We start from the raw sequence: 21,425 nt of genomic DNA, 5'->3' as shown, positions 1-21,425 counted from the left end.
CATATTTACCTTAGCCTCCAGATTAAAATGGTAAATCTTTTCAGGAACTCTTGCCCTCTTCAAAGCAATGGATGACAATCTTATCACCAGAATATTTACTACTTCTCCTCAATCTTTATTCTTCCCTCCTCAGTTTTTCTGAAGCGTTACCATTAATGACCACCATGCTTCCTTCTCAAAATTCTTTCTCCTCAGTTTTTCTGAAGCATTACCATTAATGACCACCATGGTTCCTTCTCAAAATTCTATCTTTATCCCACCTTGTCTCAATGTTCTCTTCCTGATTCAACACGTAACCTGGCTCCTTGAATGGCCCACTCTCACTTTCCACTGAATCCTCTTCTTTTCACCCTAAATAAAGATTATTCTTCAGGTCTCCCATCTCAGCCCTCTCTTTCTGTCCATGTGCTCCTTCTTTTCTGATTCTAGTTACCCACAAGACTTGAAAACAAAAAAAGCCCAGACAAAATTAGGTGAGGTAAAATTTGGGGTGCAAAAATTTAAGGGGGTGCTGAAAAAAGCTCAGTAATTAAGACAACGAATAACAATGCAGTATCTTTAAAAATTAAAATGCCCAAGTATCCACGATGAACAAAACATTAAAATTTTAGGTAGAAACAGGATCATTTGGTTCCTAACATTCCTAGTTCATTCAAACATCTAATTCTACCTTGAAGTTCTGTAGGCACCTGAGAGTGAACAAAGCCAAACCTCAGTGGCTTATCTAATAAAGCTAGCTCTCAGAACACTTACATGACATCAAGGTTAGAAAATAAATTAAAAGGAGTAGGACTTTAAGTGTATAACTTACATGCACTTAAGAACAAGACTGGAAGAGGACAACCAAAATGAGAACAGTAAATGTATAGGGGTAGTAGGACAGCAGGTGATTTAAAATCATAACCGCTATAAAGTGGTTTATAATTTAACAACCAAAAAAAAAAAAAAAAAAAAGCTCTCCTCCTTGATACTCTATTTCTAAAAAAGGCATGAGTATCTGCCCAGTCACCCAGGCATCCTCTCTGCTCTCCCATTATCACCCCCGAAAGCCCTACTAATTATGCTAAGCCCATATACTCTTTTACAGCAATGTTTCCTATATCCATATTCCTTTCTGTCCATTGCCCACACGGTTCCCAGCCATTGTGCTGTTCTTTATTATATATATACATACATATTTTTAAGAAACAGGGTCTCACCCTGTCATCCAGGCTGGAGTGCAGTGGGACTATCACAGCTGACTGCAGCCTCCAGCCTCTAGGCTCAAGTGATTCCCCTGCCTCAGCCTTCTGAGTAGCTGGGACTACAGGTGCATACCACTGTGCCCAGCTAAGTTTTTTATTTTTGTAGAGACAGGGTTTTGCTTTGTTGACCAGGCTGATCTCTAACTCCTGGCCCTCAAGTGATCCTTCCTCCTCGGGCCTCAAAAAGTGTTGGGATTACAGGCATGAGCAACCAGCCCAGCCTACTTACTTATAATATTATAAGCAACTTCTGTGGGTGTTCCTGCCCCCTTCTATTAAGTACTGCTAGCTTCAACACCAGATTTACTCAATCCTGGCACATTCCAACTTCGGTATCTTAAATGGTTCCTAAAATGCCTAGTGTATTAAGAACAAACTGCTCAGTCCAACATTAACATTCCAGCCTATGTTTCCAGGCTTGTTGAAGACAAATCAAATGAAGTTTTCCATTTCTCAATAATACTTTATCCCCACAAATTAGAATTGCCTATGTTCCTCAAAAACACATAGAGTGACTCCAACCTCCATCCTTTATGCCACTTCCCCAAGCCCAGGCCTATTAAATTCTCCTAATTCTTCATAGGCCAGCTGAAATGTCACTTACCTTCAAGAGGCCTTTCCCAATTCCCCAGCCAGATGTGCCCCATTCCTCCTCTGACTTACCCTCACTCTCAACTCCTCCATGTACACTCATTTAAAATTGTTAATAAACTAATATTCTGCTTTTTATTATAGCTTAAATCTCTCCACCCTCCCCTCGACTAAACTGTAGTCTTATTTGTGAATGTGTGGCTTACTCATCTCTTTTCCCATATTTTCCATATAGCAGTTCAATGTTTATTTAATCAACTGAATTACCAATGTACAAAGTGCCGCTTAACAACAATGAAACATAAAGGAACATGTCACTGAATGGAATTTTTCTTAGGTTTCCAGGAACATGCCACAAAAAAGCAGACACTTCCTTATTGCACACAGGCAAAAGTTCCATTAAAAGGAAAGAATATTCACTTTGGGAGGCCGAGGTGGGCAGATCACGAGGTCAGGAGATCGAGACCATCCTGGCTAACGCAGTGAAACCCCGTCTCTACTAAAAATACAAAAAAATTAGCCGGGCGTGGTGGCGGGCACCTGTAGTCCTAGCTACTCGGGAGGCTGAGGCAGGAGAAGGGCGTGAACCTGGGAGGTGGAGCTTGCAGTGAGCTGAGATTGTGCCACTTCACTCCAGCCTGGGCGACAGAGCAAGACTCCGTCTCAAAAAAAAAAAAAAAAAAAAAAAAAAAGGAAGAATATTACAGAGAGACACAATTACAAAACGTCTCTTATAAAGACTTTCATACAGTTATTGGAACAGAATCTTTGTCTTGGTTGATTTGGATGCAGAAATGAAATTTAAAGGTATGGTTTCTGAGAATTGCTGTGAGTGTAGATAAGACCCTATGGGCAAGATAATTCCCAATAACTCATAACTTGACCCCCAACCAGAAATCTGATTATACGTAATCACAAGCAATATTAGAAGCTTACAGTTTTCTTCAGGATTCAATGTCTACACACACACACACACACACACACACACACACACACACACTTCACATGATACACAAGAAATACAAGATATAAGGTTGGCTTTGACTAAAACAGGCAATTCCCCTAATAATATCATAGTATATGTACAGATTCTTTTTCTCGTATTATAATTCATCTAATTCATCCTGTTTCCCTTCTAGAATCTAAACTAAAGCCAAAATAATAAACTATTATGAAAGCTATTTTATGTAAAAGGAAGCTAAGATCATATTCATTCAGAAATAACTGATTAAGGGAAAACACTTGAAAATACTCAAATTTTTAAGAAAACAGTATTTTACAGTATTATATAGTATTGTGCCTCAAGAATCACTTTATCACATCCTTTTACAGGTGAGGAAATAAACCCAGAAAGGTCAAACAATTGTCTTTGGCAAGCATCTACGAATTTGGCCTGAAATCCAGGTATCCCTCTAATTATTCAGTTCAGTTACTATTTCTAACTCTGATAAAGGAACAATACTAAACTCTACCGTACAATTAAATTTTGAACTCCCTTCCAAAAAAGTTGAATTGTATAAAATAAATATAACCTATCTTTTAATAAATGGGCAGTATTTTTCAAAAAAACTAGGACTGGGGCTTATTTTTTTGAGACGGAGTCTCTCTCTCTCACCCAGGCTGGAGTGCAATGGTGCAATCTCGGCTCACTGCCGCCTCCACCTCCTGGGTTCAAGTGATTCTCCTGACTCTACAGCTCTTTTTTAAAAGCCTTTTAAGGAGGTTTCACGGGGCAAACAGATATTTGAATTCTTTAGGAGTGACTTGGGAATCTAAAATAAGTTTTTGCAATAATGACTTAAAGAATTTTACTTTATGTTTTGTTTCTTTAAAATTATATTTCATGTACTCTCAATTTCCCAAATGTAAACTGCATGAAATATAAGAAAAAAGTTAAATGGGCTGGGCATGGTGGCTCATGCCTGTAATTTCAAACACTTTGGGAGGCTGAGATGGGAGGATCACTCGAGGTCAGGAATTTGAGACCAGCCTGAGAAATGTAGCAAGACACTGTCTTTATAAAAAAAAGATTAGCCAGGCATGGTGGCTTGTGCCTGTAGTACTACCTACTTGGGAGGCTCAGGCAGGAAGATCGTTTGAGGCCAGGAGTTCAAGGCTGCAGTTAACTATGATCGCACCACTGCACTCCAGCCTGGGCAAAAAAGTAAGACCCTGTCTCTAAAAAACAAGAAAGAAAAGATATATCAAATAGCCATTTATGACAAAACACACACAAGAAAATCTTCAATTTCCAAGGTAAGGAACCTGCATACATATCCCTTGAATCTACAATAAAAGTTGAAAAACATAAAAGAAAAACCGCAAAATCTTCAACTTCCGTGAAAGAAGAAAATTATTCTAGCAAACTTACACCTCAGAAAGACTACCATGCTTTTATTTCTTAAATACAGCAGGTATGCATTTCGAGGCCAAATGAAGACTTCCTTTTATATTCTTTTTTTTTTTTTTTTTGAGACGGAGTCTCGCTCTGTCGCCCAGCCCAGGCTGGAGTGCAGTGGCGCGATCTCGGCTCACTGCAAGCTCCGCCTCCCGGGTTCACGCCATTCTCCTGCCTCAGCCTCCCGAGTAGCTGGGACTACAGGCGCCCACAACCGCGCCCGGCTAATTTTTTGTAATTTTTAGTAGAGACGGGGTTTCACCGTGGTCTCGATCTCCTGACCTTGTGATCCGCCCGCCTCGGCCTCCCAAAGTGCTGGGATTACAGGCGTGAGCCACCGCGCCCGGCCGGACTTCCTTTTATATTCTAAGAAACATCTGTTTTAAATTCTAGCCTTAAAAAATAAGATGTTCAATGTTTAGACAATAAGGGAATATTTCCTAACCTTCCCCATAACTGCTGGAATGTCCTAACCTTACCATTGTAACACAACTATTTCTACTTCTCAGTATTTTCTAGTCTTTGTCCACATGCATATGTAATCCTAGTGTATGTGATTATGCAATTTTGTATACTGCTTTTTTTACTTGCATAATATGTATCCTTCCTTGGTGCTAGTCTAATGATTATTTTAACAATTGTATGAAACAAAAAGTTTTTTGCTGTTTTTTTCCGGTTCTTAAAATACAAAAATCAATACTTCCAGGTGATTGCTATTATAGCAATCACTGTATTGCATATTCTCTCAGCAGTCAGGTTTCTCACCACATTCGAGGAAAGAAGAGTATCATATGGAGACCAGAGATGTCAGCTGTGGCCATAACATGAAGGGGCCTGTGGGCCTTGGTAATGAACTTCAAAAGCATTCCAACTACAACGAGAAGTTGCTGGAGGGTTTTATTCAGTCCAAATGATGCGATCAAAAAAAGATCACCTCACTGGTAGGTGAAGAATGGATTATACAGGGACCAGGATAGAAAACTAGAGATCAATTAGGAGGCTACTACAGTAATCCAGGTGAAAGAACAATGGTAATTTAAACTTGGGTGGCCGCGATAGAGACTAAAACAAGGATTAGGTCTCGAAAGTACTGTTTTAGACATATAAGGCATAAGACTGACCTAATAAAAGTAGATGTTAGGCAAGGAGTTAGATACAGAAGTCTGGAATTATGGGAGATATCAGTACTGTATTTCCAGCCCAAACCTGCGTGTCAGCACACATGACATTTAAAGCCATGGCTTTGGGGAGATCATCTGCAGGACAGGGGTCAGCAAACTACTGCTATGGAAAACAGCCACATTTGCTTATGGCCACTTTTTAGCTACACTAGCAGAGTTGAGTAGTTGCAATAAAGTGAATAACAGAAAGACAGGGGCATACATACAGCTCCAAACTCTAGGACACCACAACATTTGAAAGTACAACAGAGGAGGAGAAGCCAGACATATGGATTAGAAGACAGCAGAGTAGAACTGAATTTGCCTAATCTACCTATTAGGTTACATAGTGTATTCAGTCTTACACATTAACTGAATAATAAAGTCATGACATGCATAACTTTAAATTAAGGGAACCAAGTAACAAGGAGTTCAATTAGACAAGTATTCCATCAGTAAATTTTATCTGCATTCCTCAAATACTGATTATTTTAAAAGGTATGTGAAATGTATAATCAAGTCTATAAAATGAGGCTTTTAAAATACATGTACTGTTTCTTTTAAATCTGAAACTAGAATTTTTACTGTGATTATTCATTCCCTTCTACAGAAAAAGACTTTTTAAGAAATAATAGCAAGTACTTACAAGAACAAACAAGGGAAAAAATGAGATAAGCACTGAAACAATCTCGCCTCATTATTAAGCACTTCACTGGTTATAAATAAACGCCAGTTCTAAAAAATTGGCCTACCTCTTTTTCTTTTTGAACTAGACCCCTAAGTTACCTCTAATAACCCAATTATAAAACGACTAGAGAACAATCTTCAGAGAAGAAAACATGTATTTATGGAGCAATAATTTAAAGTGAAAAAAATCTACCATTAAAATTTTACATGACTGAAGTAGTCAAGAGAAAACAAATCATAACAAAATACATAGGCCATTAAGCTATTTTATTTCAGGAGAGAGCCCTTCAGGACACCTCACAGAACAACAATTATACTGTAGAAAATTATACTGCAATGCTGTAGTAAGAGAACAGGTATATGTAATGGTGACAAAGTATAACAAAATGAGGGCTGGATTTAAGTCCTAGCTTGTCAGCACAAAAGATATGTAAAATGAACAGGCCATGTGGGTTTTTTCGGCATCTGGTTGCACATTTTTAAAATGAGAATATAGTTACAGAATCTGCTCACCTGACAAAGTAACAACTCAACACAAAGCTGGAGCACCATAACATGAAATTTTTAGTTGGTTTTTTAAAAAATGCGTCCTATAACTCAAAGGATGAACACGTATACTGGTGGGATGAAGAAATTTCTATTAGTCTTTAAATATCTTTTACAAATAATTTCTATGACCTGTAGATAAGTGCCTGTTTACCAAGGCTTTAAGATGACCCAAAACAATCAGAAATAGTACTAAAAGTGACCATTGTGGTCACATTCTCTTACCAGTGGAAATCAAACTAATGTAATGGTTAAGCACAAAAGCTCCAGAATAAAAATTTGGTTCAAATTCTAGATCTGCTCCTTACTAGATTTGGAACCTGGCTTTTAAATTCTCAGTTTCTTTATCTGTAAACGACTTAAGGCACTTTTCTATAGTATCCAGCACAGCGTAGAAGTTGGAACCTGGCTTTTAAATTCTCAGTTTCTTTATCTGCTAACTGTATCCAGCACAGAGTAGAAGTTGGAACCTGGCTTTTAAATTCTCAGTTTCTTTATCTGCTAACGACTTAAGGCACTTTTCTATAGTATCCAGCACAGAGTAGAAGTTCAACAAAGGATAACTATTACTACTAAGATATAGGTGTGATTGATTGATTGATTGATTGATTGAGGCAGGGTCTCACTTTTTTACCCCGGCTAGTGTACAGTGCTGCAACCATGGTTCACTGCAGCCCCAACCTCCAGGACTCAAGTGATCCTCCCACCTCAGCCTCCTGAGGAGTTGGGACTATAGGCACGCACCATGTCTAGCTAATTTTTTATTTTTATTTTTCAGAGATGGGGTCTCACTATATTCCCCAGGCTGGTCTTAAACTCCTGGGCTCAAGCAATCCTCCCATGTCAGCCTCCTAAAGTGCTGGGATTAAAGGCATGAGCCACCATACTCAGCCAAGGTTTACTTCAATACACAGATCCAGTACTACAGTTAAACAAAAGGGTACCTACAGAATAAAGTCATTTAAGAAGTTAACAAAAGCGGGATAGAATTTTTCAAAGACAGAATAAGACTGGGGATGGAACAGTCAAGAGAGGCTACTTCAGGATGATAGTTCAGATGGACTTATAAGAACCAACAAGCTGGGCACGATGGCTCACACCTGTAATCCCAGCACTTTGGGAGCCTGAGGAAGGTGCATCTTGAGGTCAGGAATTCAAGACCAGCCTGGCCAATATGGTGAAACCCCATCTCTACTAAAAATACGAAAAATTAGGCGGGCATGGTAGCGTATGCCTGTAATCCCAGATAATCAGAAGGCTGAGGCAGGAGAACAGCTTGAACCCTGGAGACAGAGGTCGCAGTGAGCCGGGATCGCGCCACTGCACTCCCGCCTGGGCGACAGAAAAAAAAAAAAAAAAGACTATCGCAAAAAAAAAAAAAAAAAAAAAAAAAGAATCAACAGTCTTTTGACAGGTAGCTAGCCCTTTGCCAGAAAAAGGTGAAGAGGACATTTCAGGACATTAAGATAAACGTGAAATTCTGTACAAGACGTGAACCACACAAAGGTAGAGATTAAAAATAGACTGCTCCCTTACATGAGTTTTCACATGAGGGAAGATAAACACTAGGTTGTACTATTCAGTATGTCAAACGTAATCACAATATTTAGACTTCCAATATTTCCGGCACCTCTGTATTTCAACATAAGGAGAATAAATTTAAGAAAATCATACTTCTCAATAGTATCTGCGTCACTGTGCCAACTAAGTAAACTAGGGTAAACTATGTTCATTTTCCTCCATTACTTTAAGGCTTCTGGGTATTATGTTGGGAAACATAAAGTGCAGCTCAGTTCATTATTCTTATCTACAGGAAATGCAGCCCTTCTTTGAATTCAAAGAACACATATTAACTATTCATTACATGCATAACACCAAGATACACTCTGTAAGAAAAGCAAAAATGAGAAGGATGGGTAGTATCTGCAGAGTTTATAAACCAGTAAGAAAGTTTATGTACATATACATATAAATATGACTACACAAAGCAGAGAACAGAAGTACCTTTAGAGATGTTTGAAGTTCTGAGGAGATTCAGAGATACAGTAAGATAGGGAAGGGAGTGAATACTCAAGAAAGGCAAAAATATACAAAGTGATATTTAGGATTGACTCAGAAAAGATCGACAATAGCCTCTTGGTAGGCATATAGCCATTTGCCAGAAAAAAGGAGAAGAGGGAGTTCCAGGAAGACAGAACATTAAATAATCTAAATACAGATGTAGCAAAAGGTATGCAAAGCACTGAGAAACAGGTTGAAAAGGTGGGATACACTGGGCAGACTTTTAAAATGTTACTGTGAGAAACTTGTATGCAAAAACCAATTCAAAAGAAACCTAGCTTCGATTTAAATAAACTAAGGAAATAACACTAGAAAGAGCAGCACACACACACAAAAAATCTGTTGTCTTACTGTTGAATTCTCACACAGAAGGCAATGCCTTATTCTGGTTCATTCCAATTTACAGCAAATAATCCTAAGGCCTATCCCAAATTATCCTCGATCATGAAAAGGAACATGAAATACAAATAATCTAATGTAAGGCAAGTAGCAGAGTATCCTTTGATCTGCGTTAGGGTTCAACTTCATTGTGCAGAAGTATCACATAGGTAGCTTGATAAAAACAGAGATGCCCAGGTCCCAGTTCCCTCATTAAGTTTGATTACTAAATGTGTTGAACCTGTATTTTTTATAAGCATCCCCAGTGACTAATTCACAGATGGTCCACAGACAGCTTTTGAAAAATACTGGGCCGGGCGCGGTGGCTCAAGCCTGTAATCCCAGCACTTAGGGAGGCCGAGACGGGCGGATCACGAGGTCAGGAGATCGAGACCGTCCTGGCTAACACAGTGAAACCCCGTCTCTACTAAAAAATACAAAAAACTAGCCGGGCGAGGTGGCAGGCGCCTGTAGTTCCAGCTACTCGGGAGGCTGAGGCAGGAGAATGGCATAAACCTGGGAGGCAGAGCTTGCAGTGAGCTGAGATCCAGCCACTGCACTCCAGCCTGGGCGACAGAGCGAGACTCTGTCTCAAAAAAAAAAAAAAAAAAAAAAAAAAAAGAAAAATACTGACCAACAGCAAGGTTCCCAGCAAGGCACAATAAAGCCAGGAAATAAGAACAAGTTCCGTCACTTAAGATAACAATACATATCCAGATAACTTGGAGCCAAGTGTACGTGCATGTGAGACACAGGCAAACAACACTGCTAAGACTAGAACAACAAAATCCATTTACCCCAACCCCTGGTTCTTGTACCATCCCAGTTACGGTCATTTCTTAAATTACAATCATATAGACAGAACAGCAAAACCTTGCTAGAATTCTGAGCTCAGAAAATTCCTGATCACTGTCCTGAGAGAACAACTCGAATTTCTGAAAGATGGAAGAATTACTTGCAGACTCTATTATAATTAAGAAATATTGCAGGTAAATGAAAAACATAAAGATCAGTTTGCTGGCAGAATCAAATCAACGTCAATATAATAGATCTTTTAGTCTAAGGATTAAATATTATTATCTAGATTCAACCATAATTAGAACGAATTTAAATACAAATTTGAGGGCAAAGGGGTGTAGGACAGGAGAAAATGTAAGGTGGTAAGCTTGTCTTCAAAGTGGTTGCCCCTCAATCCCCCTTCAAATCCTCACCCAACCTTTCTACACAAGCCATTTTCTCATTGAGAGGTGAAGTCCATTTCTCCACTTTCTTGACGCAGAACAGACGTGAGACTTCTCTGACCAAGAGAACATAGAAAAAATAACACTGCGCGATTTCCTAGGTTAGGTCCTAAGACATCTCTCAGCTTCAGCCTTTGGCTAAGTCTCTAGAAACATTCGTTCTGCGGGAAGTTAGCTAACTGGTTACCCTGAAGCCACTATTAAAAGAAAAAGCCCAAGCTAGCCACAACCTCCAGACCATGTGAAGCCAGATGACAAACCTGCCCCATCTATTTCAGTCATCGAAAACCAGGCACCAGACACAAGGAGAAACCTTTAGGTCCCAGACTCTATCTGAATGAAAGCTTATGAGTGACCCAAAGGAAAAACTGCCCAACTGAACTAAGTCAATACATAAATTGTTGTTTTAAAACACTATGCTTTGGGTAGATTTCTACAAAGCAACAGATAACCAGAATAACTGTCCAAGACTTCATCCTACCTCATTTCCCAACTGTTCATTACATAAATCAACCTACTATATTCACTGCTCCCAACACTCTACTCAATGCTATTACTGAAGCTAGTCTAATGGGAATGCTGCCATTAGTGAAATCCCCATTCACACACAGAGAACACTGTTCACGCCAATCCCAATTCTATCTTTTTGAGTAGGTCCAGCTCAGGTGTTGCTCCCATCCTTACCAGACAAATATGGGGGTAACCTGGGAAATTTTCCATTTTTTGCTCCTTAAATAAAGTCTCTGCCATTCACTTAGCATTTCTATATTAGCTTGTGTTAATTTTTAATGCACATCATTACTTGAGTGGAAACTCCTTAAGAAACACCATTTCTTGTACTTCTTGTATCCCAGTGGCATTTATGTCAACAGGATTTTTTACATGTTACATATCTATCTAGAAAGAAGCTTAAATAGACGTGTATTTAGAAACACTGAATATGGCCGGGTGCAGTGACTCACACCTGTAATCCCAGCACTTTGGGAGGCTGAGGCGGGCAGATCACCTGAGGTCAGGAATCTGAGACCAGCCTGGCCAATATGGCAAAACCCTGTCTCTACTAAAAATACAAGAATTAGCAGGGTGTGGTGGTGCACACCTGTAGTCCCAGCTACTCAGGGAGGCTGAGACAGGAGAGCTGCTTGAATCTGGGAGACAGGTTGCAGTGAGCCTAGATTACACCACCGCACTCCAGCCTGGGCGACAGAGCAAGACTCCATCTCAAAAAAAAAAAAAAAAAAAAAAGAAACACTGAAAAAGAAACACTAAATAAAACTTATGTGTCTATACTCCCTCTGAGTAATTCTTATATATCCACAGGGCCTATATTTTCAAGTCTATATTCCAAGTTACTGAGCCTTTCCTTGGCCTCCCTACGTAAAACTGTACCCCTTCCTACACCACTGACTTTCAACATTCCTATCTTCCCTTCCCTGCTTTATTTTTCCTCATTGTACTTACACTACCACATATTTACCCACGTATATTATTTGTCAGACTCCCACTGAGATCTAAGTTCCATGAGTACACTGCTGCATTCCCATGTCTGGAAGAGTATCTGGTACTTAACAGACCCCGACTGTCACCTGTAAATGAATGCATGAACGAATCAAAACCAAGAATGGACTAATTGAAGGTCTCTTATTTCAGAAATATTATTCCTTATTCCTTTAAAAAGCAAACAAACAAAAAAAATTATTTTACAGTTAAGACACAAAATTCTGTAAGCCTTTTCACTGAAAATGCTCCTTAAGGTGCCTTTCAGTTCTCAGTCAAAACTTGGCTTAGCTTACTTCTTCCTCTTAATTAGCAATCATTTTTCTTTTAGCAACTATGACACAGGATACTTCTGAATCACATCAGCAATTTAAACACAGGAATTGCCGGAACAAGGAAATGTGGCAACATTATAGTCTGTACTAGTAGGCACAGTCATCAAGTCAAACAATTTAGCTATACATTTTCCTTCCCTACTGGAAGATAAAGATACTTGCTTTAAAAGATACTTGCTTTAAATCACCTGGCTATACATCAATCCACCACATTGCTTAATGTCTTTGATGTCCACTTTTGCTTCACTTATTTTTTTTCGCCAGACAATAGTGGTTGTATCGGTTTAGGCATGGATTGTGTCATCTCCTAACAGTCTCATGACTACTATTGGTCTGCTGAGTTCTTTAGCAAGTTCCACAAATGTCAGTCCCTGAATATATCAAACTTTACCCTACAGGGCAAACCATTATTTGGTGATGACAGGCTACTGCGTCATCACGTTCCTTGCGGGCTGCAGTAAAGATGATAGGGCAATCAGAGATCACCTTGTAAGAGTTACCGTCTGGCCTATTCCTACCCTTTCTGACAAAACCCTGCACTTAAATTTACCTATCTGACAAAGATTTATGCTTTTCTAGAGCACACAGGTAATTTATTGAAAATGAATAAAACTTTCATTTTCTTCCGTTCATACCAATACTCCTAAACATTCTTCTCACATCTTTATCTTTAAAGAAATTCCAATGCTTTCAAGATCTGATTGAAACCCAAACCTGACATCCCAAACCTGAGTATTCCTCAACTTATCTCCTACCTATTCTTCCAGGTCCTGCTTAAATCCCACCTCCACTGCATGAACTTCTCAAGTTCCTTCATTCATAATTTCTCTCCTCTCTTCTCACAGTAGTAACTTTACTCTCAACACTTATTGTTATTAACCACATCAAATATGTGAGCATGTGCCTACCTCCTAACAAGCCTGAGAGTCCATGGAATTAAATGCAAGATTCCAAGGAATATGCCTAGCACAGGGCTTTAGGTTTGTAGCTACCCAACAAGTATTGAATGTTTGTACTTACAAAAAACTCAAAACGTATGAGAGGAGAATTCTATCAAGTACTGTGTTGGGCACTGATGATGAAGGATCACAAACCATCCCAGGCTTCCAAGACAGAAAGGAACCATTTCCTTTTCTGCCTATCCAATCTCTCACATATTTTTCATAAACCCAGTTCAAATACCACCTGACCCCAACCGCTCCCATTTGCAGTACCTATCACACAGCCCATGCCTATGTCCTCTATAGCCTGACTGCGACTTAAGAACAGCGCCTGGAAGCTCTCTTAAAGAAACACTGTGGTGTAACTGAAGGCAAAGATTGTGAAAAAGCACAGAATGGCTAAAATTCCAATATCCCCATCGCCCAAGGCCCCATCTTTGTGGCCTTGGGCAAATCAGTTAATGTTTTTAAACCTTGCTCCCTCTTGGGAGACAAGGGTATACAAATACCATCTACATTACTGAGCTACTATAACGAATAAGGAGTATTTTAATTTTTATTGTTATTATTATTATTATTATTATTTGAGATGGAGTTTCGCTCTTGTTGCCCAGGCTGGAGTGCAAGGGCGCGATCTCGGCTCACCGCAACCTCCGCCTCCCAGGTTCAAGCGAGTCTCCTGCCTCAACCTCCCTAGTAGCTGGGATTACAGGCATGTGCCACCACGCCCGGCTAATTTTGTATTTTTAGTAGAGACGAGGTTTCTCCATGTTGGTCAGGCTGGTCTCGAACTCCCGACCTTAGGTGAACCGCCCGCCTCGGCCTCACAAAGTGCTGGGATTACAGGCATGAGCCACCGCGCCCGGCCAAGGGATATTTTTAAAACGTTAAAAACCGACCGAGTCAAATCCAGCGACTTAGTAGATGTTCAATAAAGCTTGTCTCCCTTCCTCGAAAGCGCTAGCGCTGTGATTTGCAGAGAGGCCGCGGCAACTCACGCCCTGGGCACCACCCGCCAGACGGTCCAGAGGTCTAAGACACCTCGGCCACCCCCCACCACCGCACTGGGCCTCACCTTGGTGGTCGTAGACGCTGATGTAGGAGATGCCCACGGCCATACACCACACCACGAGGCTCGCGATGTCCGAGAAGCTGGGTTCCTGCTCCACCTCAGTGATCACCAGGCCCATATGCACAGGCAGCTTCTCCAAGGAACGGCCGTCCGCGCGCCAGCGCATCCGGTGGTGGGCGGCGGCCAGGCACGACCCCCCGCGCGAGTGCCGGTGGTGACGGCGGTTCCTGCCGACTGCCGGGGGCTTGCGGAGCGTGAAGCCGAGCGGCGCTAGGACCGCGGCAGAAGCGGCGCGGCAGCAGCGCCGCCAGATCCAGTTCCAGGTGCCGAACCGAACGCGGAGCCAGGAGGTGAGCGTGCGGTGCAGACAGAGCAGCGCGTGCAGCACCCGCCACACCAGTTCGTACAGCCCCGTCATACTCTTGTGGCCCTCGGGCACCCCCTCTCCCTCCCGCCCACTCCCGCGGCGCGACGGCTTTTTATCCGCCCCTGCGGCCGGCGCGGGCCATAGCTCCGCGTCCCCCCGCCCCCCGAGCCCAAACCCCTTTCCACTGCCAACACCTCACCTCGCCCCCGCCGCCATCTTCCTCCTCTCTTGGCAGCCCCGCCCCCACTAGTACATGGACAGTTCTGATTGGCCAGCGTGGAATTCTGACGCGGCTTCTGGGTCCGAGAATATGGCCCAGCCCGGCAGAGTGAGAGAAGGCGCACGCCTGCGAATAGCCGGGCGGAGACCGCGGGCGCCCCCTGGTCGTGTGGAGGGCGATGAGCGAACGACCCTGGATTTTCTGAACGGAACCCCAACAAGGCACATGCGGTCGTCCATGCGATGGGCGCTTCCAGGGGACCCGCGCGTCCCTTGGGTCCAGGACGTCTTACAGTGTCTCCTCTGACGGCCCCCCCAAGAAACGGTTTCTGAGGAGTAAAAGTGTCCTGAGTGGACCGGAAATTACAAATGCCGGAAAGAACCTAGGGGTGGAAAGCAGCCCTCAGTGAGTGTTGAGGCTGGGAATCCACCAGGGTTCCCAAAAGTGTCCTCAAAGGCTGGAGTGGACCTGCTACTGTCTTTTATTCAGCCTCCCAGCTGAGGCTGGGAACGAAACTCTTTAGCCATGTTCCTGAAACACCCCTCTACCCATGGCATTCTCATCTAAGGTATCCTTTCTTGGCTGTACATTGCTTAGTACGTAAAAGAAAGGCTCTACAACTTGGTAGTCCAGTCACTTCATTCTTTTATTTCACTTATTCGGCAAGACTTTGACCAACCGCTGTGAGTTGGGTTTACAGTGGGGAGAAAAACAGGCATTGTGCCTGACTTCAATCACCGCCGCTGTTTGAGGTAGACTGCCCATCCAAGCCTTATCATCCCCTTTAACACCCTAATGTTTCTGTCCATCTGGACTTCGAAGTGGTCCTCTAGAATGGTTCTGTACTTCCCCGCGGCAAGTCTGTAGTGTCTTTGCCCTTTTTGTTCAAGCTGTTCTCCTGAATTCCTTATTCCCAGCTTGATATTGCCCACGTTCCAACCCATTTCTCAAGGTTCATCCTACATGCCACATCCTCTATCGTCATATATATGTGTGTGCGCAATACTATTTATATTACTTATATTTCTATAAGTACATATGTAAAGATTGGGGAGGTATTACAAAAACGCAGCTGTCTACACATACACATGTATGCACACATACTTACACACGTGTGTGTGCAAACAGTTGCATTTTTGTAACACCTACCTATTCTTCGTTCGCTAGAGCCTCTTTTTCCCCCTGGGAAACATCTGTTCACGTCTTGGCTATGTGACTTAATTTTTCTAACATTGTCCCTTTTTCAACTGTTCTCATTTCGGTTTCTAAGACTCATTTAACTTTACTTTAAAAGTTGAATCTCACGTCCATCTCCCTTTCGCAGTGCAATTTTCCTCCCTTTGGCAGTGCAGCCTGAAGAACTGAGGGCTGGGCACCAGGCATACCCTTCACACACTTGTTTCTCTCCTGGTCTCCTCTGCAGTAGCTCCTCTGATTATGGACAAAAGAAGGAGAGGTGAAAGGCCACGATCAGGGAAGCCTACAGTATTCTTCCTCACTGCCCATTGCTGCAGTTTATGCAGCTACATGATGCTTGTTAAGGAAGCTCCCTAGACACCGGTGTCCCATTGAGATTTGGCCATGTATTCTGCAGACCCCACTCCACCTCCCATGCTGACACCTTGCCACATTTCTGTAAAATACTCACTTCTTTGCCTCAATGTCTATCGGTTCTGACAAGATTAAAGACATCAATGTCATGTTCCTGTGGCCTGCTCTCAGGTGTGCAGGTGCAGACAGGCTCTATCTTCTGTATTTCTTTTTTCTTTTCTTTTCTTTTTTCCGAAACCGAGTTTCGCTCTTGTTTCCCGGGCTGGAGTGCAGTGGCGCGATCATAGCTCACTGCAACCTCCACCTCCTGGGTTCAAGCGATTCTCTTGCCTCAGCCTCCCAAGTAGCTGGGATTACAGGTGCCTGCCACCAGGCCCAGCTAATTTTTTTATATTTTTAGTAGAGACGGGGTTTCACCATGTTGGTCTATGAACTCCTGACCTCAGGTGATCCGCCGGCCTTGGCCTCCCAAAGTGCTGGGATTATAGGCGTGAGCCACTGCGCCCGGGCCCTGTATTTCTTTGGATTGCAAACTTAAGCAAAAGGATTCTGGCCACATGTCCATCTGACACACCAACATGCAGATCCTGGCATCTCTCCCAAGCCATTTCTTTGCTTGTTTTCCTCCTAGAGTTTCCTCCTGGTAGCAGGTTCCCTAGCTCCCAGGGATGTTCAACCTCCTAAAGAGTGGTGGGGCGGTGGTACCACTTTTCTTCTTTGTCAGCTGTTGGTAGGCTAGGGTTGGAAGTGTCTCATACAGAATAGTTCTCTGGGTGGCCTTGAACCAACACAGTTTCTTCCCCTTTTCTCACTTGTAGTTCTCGAGAATAACTGTAGAATGTGTTGGAATGCAATATACTGTAGACAAGGAAGAACTGACCAGAACAGCCTAGGCTGTGTTCCAGTCTCTTCTAGAAATAGGATGTCCTTCAACGAGTACTAGCCCAGCACATTCCATTGCCCTGTGGTAAAAAATGAGAGCAAACTGCTTTCTGGGGTCCCTTAGTTGTAGTGCAAGCGGTGCATGAGCCAATGAGATGCCATCCTCCCTAAGCCGTTTTCCTCAGCCTTGAGAGATATGGTCATCATGACTTACGCTTCTCTTGTCCTTTGCTGCCTGTCTGTAATAAACTCACTTCATGTAACTTGTGTGTGAGTGTTCTGTGTCACTGGACACTGGATATAGGAAAAGTGCAGTCCAAAATGCAGTGGGCTGAACCGGTAACCAGTGCACAGAGAACGTGCTTTGCATCTGGTGGTTGCTGTCAACTTCAGGCTTCTTCACTGTACTTAGAAGGAGGTGGACTCAGTGCCTTTTGTTCTCAACTATAATTCTGGAGTAACAGGAAAGTCACACTGGATGTCTTGCTCTGAAGATACTTGGAATCTGAAGTTTATGGAGTCCCCTCTCTTCTAAAGATTTTCTTCTTTTGTCATTTCAAAACAGCAGTAAATGTGGCACATTTAGGAACTTAGGGGTTCTGAATATAATGTTTGGATTTCTTAAATACCATTTAACCTTCCACCCCAAAATTTTACAAAGTACAGAAAAATACAGAAAGAGTTATCCAGCCTCAGACTCTTAAGTCCCAAGACATTATGGGGACGGTATTTCATTTACTTTTCAGTTTACAAAATGCTTTACATTATCTTAATCTCCACAACCACTGCTACTTTTACTGTCTCCATAATTTTACCTTTTTCCAGAATGTTACACAGTTGGAGTCACACGGTATATAGCCTTTTCTTACTGCCTTATTCCACTTACTAATATGCATTTAAGCTTGTCCATGTCTTTGCATGATTTCATACCTCATTTCTTTTCAGTGCTGAATAATATTTCACTGCTGGATGTACCACAGAACTTATATGTTCACCTACTGAAGGACAACTTGGTGGCTTCCAAGTTTTAGCAATTATAAATAAAACTGCTATAAATATCAGTGTGCAGGTTTTGTGTAGATACAGGTTTTCAACTTATTTGGATAAGTACCAAGGAAAAGGCCAGGTACAGTGGCTGACTCCTATAATCCCAGCACTTTGGGAGGCCAAAGCAGACTGAGCGCTTGAGCTCAGGAATTTGAGACCAGCCTGGGCAACATGGTGAAAACCTGTCTCTACCAAAAATGCAAAAAATTAGCTGGGCATGGTGGCAGGTGCCTGTGGTCTCAGCTACTTGGGAGGCTGAGGTGGGAGGATCACTTGAGCCCAGGAGGTTGAGGTTGCAGTGAGCTGGGATCGCACCCCTGGACTCCTGCCTCGGTGACAGAGTGAGACCCCATCTCTGGAAAAAAAAAAAAAAGAAAGAAAATACCAAGGACCACAATTGTTGAATCATACAGCAAGAGTATGTTCAGTTTTGCAAGAAACTGTCAAAATGACTTCCAAAGAGTCTATACTGTTTTGCATTTCCACCAGCAATGAATGAGTTCATATTGTTCCACATCCTTGCCAGCATTTATATTGTTAGTGTTTTGGATTTCGGTTGTTAGTGTTTTGAATTTTGGCTGTTCTAATAGGTGTATAGCAGTATTTCATTGTTTGAATTTGCAATTCCCTAATGACTTACGATGTTGGCATCTTTCTGTATGCTTATTTGCCATTGTCCATATTCTTTGATGAGGTGTCTGTTCAGTTCTGTTAAGACCCCGTTTTAAAATGAGGTTGTTTGTTTTCTTATTGTTGAGTTTTTAGAGTTCTTTGTACATTTTGGATAACAGTCCTTTATCAGATATGTCTTTTGCAAGTATTTTGTCCCAGTCTGTGGCTGGTCTTCTCATTCTCTTGATAGTATCTTTTGCAGAACCAAAGTTTAAATTTTAGTAGGGTCAAACTTATCAATTATTTTTTCACAGATTGTGCCGTTGGTAGTTGTATATTAGTCTGTTCTCACACTGCTAATAAAGACATACCTGAGACTGGGTAATTTATAAAGGAAAGAGGTTTAGTTGACTCACGGTTCCACATGGCTGGGGAGGCCTCATAATCATGGCACAAGGTGAATGAGGAACAAAGTCATGTCTTAAATGGTGGCAGGTAAGAGAGCTTGCACCAGGGAACTCGTATTTATAAAACCATAGATCTTGTGAGACTTAATCACTACCGAAAGAACATTATGGGGGAAATCATTCCCATAGTTCAATTACTTCCACCCAGCCCTGCTCTTGACACATGAGGATTATTACAGTTCAAGATGAGATTTGGGTGAGTACACAGCCAAACCATATCGTTCCACCCCAGCCCCTCTCAAGTCTCATGTCCTCACGTTTCAAAACCAATCATGCCTTCCCAACAGCCCCCCAAAGTCTTAACTCGTTTCAGCATTAACTCAAAAGTCCACAGCCGCAAGTCTCATCTGTGACAAGGCTCCTGAGCCTGTAAGATCAAAAGCAAGTTAATTACTTCCTAGATACAATAGGGGTACAGGCAATGGGTACCTACACCCATTCCAAATGGGAGAAATTGGCCAAAACAAAGGGGCTACAGGCCCCATGCAAGACTGAAATCCAACAGGACAATCGTTAAATCTTAAAGTTCCAAAATGATCTCCTTTGACTCCATGTCTCACATCCAGGCCACACTGATGCAAGAGGTTGGCTCCCATGGCCTTGGGCAGCTCCGCCTCTGTGGCTTTGCAGGGTACAGCCCTGCTCCTGGTGTTGAGTGTTGTTGAGTGTGGACTGGTGTTGAGTGTCTGCAGCTTTTCCAGGTGCATGGTACAAGCTGTCAGTGGATCTACCATTCTGTGGTCTGGAGGACGATGGCCCTCTTCTCACATGTCCACCAGACAGTGCCCAGTGGGAACTCTGTATGGGGACTCCAACCCCACATTTCCCTTTCACACTGCCCTAGCAAAGGTTCTCCATGAGGGCCCTGCACCTGCAGCACACCTCTGCCTGGACATTCAGACATTTCCATACGTCCTCTAAAATCTAGACTGAGGTCCCCAAACCTCAATTCTTGTTTTCTGCACACTGTAGGACCAACACCATGTGGAAGCTGCCAAGGCTTGGGGCTTGCACCCTCTGAAGTAACAACCTCTTACCTTGGACCCTTTTAGCCATGGGCTGGAACGGCTGAGACATGGAGCACCAAGTCCAGAGGTTGCCCACAGCAGAGGGGCCCTGGACCTGGACCAGGACTAGGAAACTATTTTTCCCTCCCAAGCCTCCTGGCCTGTGATAGGAAGGGCTGCTGTGAAGCTCTCTGACATGCCCTGGAGACATTTCCACCCCCCCCCCACCTTGTTTTGGTGATTAGCATTTGGCTCCTAGTTACTTATGCAAATTTCTGCAGCCAGCTTGAATTTCTCCCCAGAAAATGGATTTTTCTCTTCTACTGCATTGTCGGCTGCAAACGTTTCAAACTTTTAGGCTCAGCTTCCTCTTGAACACTTTGCCACTTAGAAATTTCTTCTACCAGATACCCTAAATCATGTGTCTCAAGTTCATAGTTCCACAGATTTGCGGCAGGGGCGAAATGCCGCATGTCACTCTTTGCATAGCAAGAGTGACCTTTATTCCAGCTCCCAACAAACTCCTCATCTCCATCTGAGACCACCTCAGCCTGGACTTTATTATCCATATCACTATCAGCATTTGGGTCAAAGCCATTCAACAGGCCTCTGGGAAGTTCCAAATTTTCCCACATCTTCCTGTCCTCTTCTGAGCCCTCCAAACTGTTCCATCCTCATCTGTTACCCAGTTCCAAAGTCGCTTTCACATTTTTTGATATCTTTACAGCAGCACTCCACTCTCAGTGCCAATTTACTCTATTAGTCTGTTCTCACACTGCTAATAAAGACGTACCTGAGACTGGGTAATTTATAAAGGAAATAAATTTAATTGACTCAGGCCCCAAGGGCTCTTTAGGCAATAGGTAATAAATTCTGCCAGCACCGGATCCTTTCCTTCTAGGAAGCAGGTTCCCTCTGGCCCAGGGTATATCTGGAAATGTCATCTGGGAGCTAGGGCCTAGAATGGAGACTCATGACTCTACCTAGTGCTCTATTCTACTGTGGCTAAGCTGGTGTCCAAGTTGCAAGACAAAGTCCTCTTTGTTCTTCCCTCTCCTCTCCTCAAACAACAAAACAATTCTGCTGTTACGTACACACATAATAAGGATTTTTCTATCTTC

The 21,425-nt window shown here is 42.5% G+C and overlaps 1 protein-coding gene across 1 annotated transcript in view; it reads right to left on the bottom strand.

Annotated features, from left to right (window-relative positions):
* The window catches only part of NUS1 (NUS1 dehydrodolichyl diphosphate synthase subunit), a 57,465-nt gene that overhangs the window by 20,625 nt on the left and 15,415 nt on the right, over positions 1 to 21,425 (bottom strand). The window contains 1 exon segment of the mRNA NM_001194492.3: positions 14,155 to 14,745. Within this exon segment, the coding sequence (NP_001181421.1) occupies positions 14,155 to 14,569 (415 nt within the window). The 5' untranslated portion in view covers positions 14,570 to 14,745.

Source organism: Macaca mulatta, chromosome 4 (assembly GCF_049350105.2).
Source record: "Macaca mulatta isolate MMU2019108-1 chromosome 4, T2T-MMU8v2.0, whole genome shotgun sequence".
NCBI lineage: Eukaryota > Metazoa > Chordata > Mammalia > Primates > Cercopithecidae > Macaca > Macaca mulatta.
The sequence above is the reverse complement of the archived record's forward strand: the minus strand, read 5'-3'. Positions and strand labels throughout refer to the sequence as shown.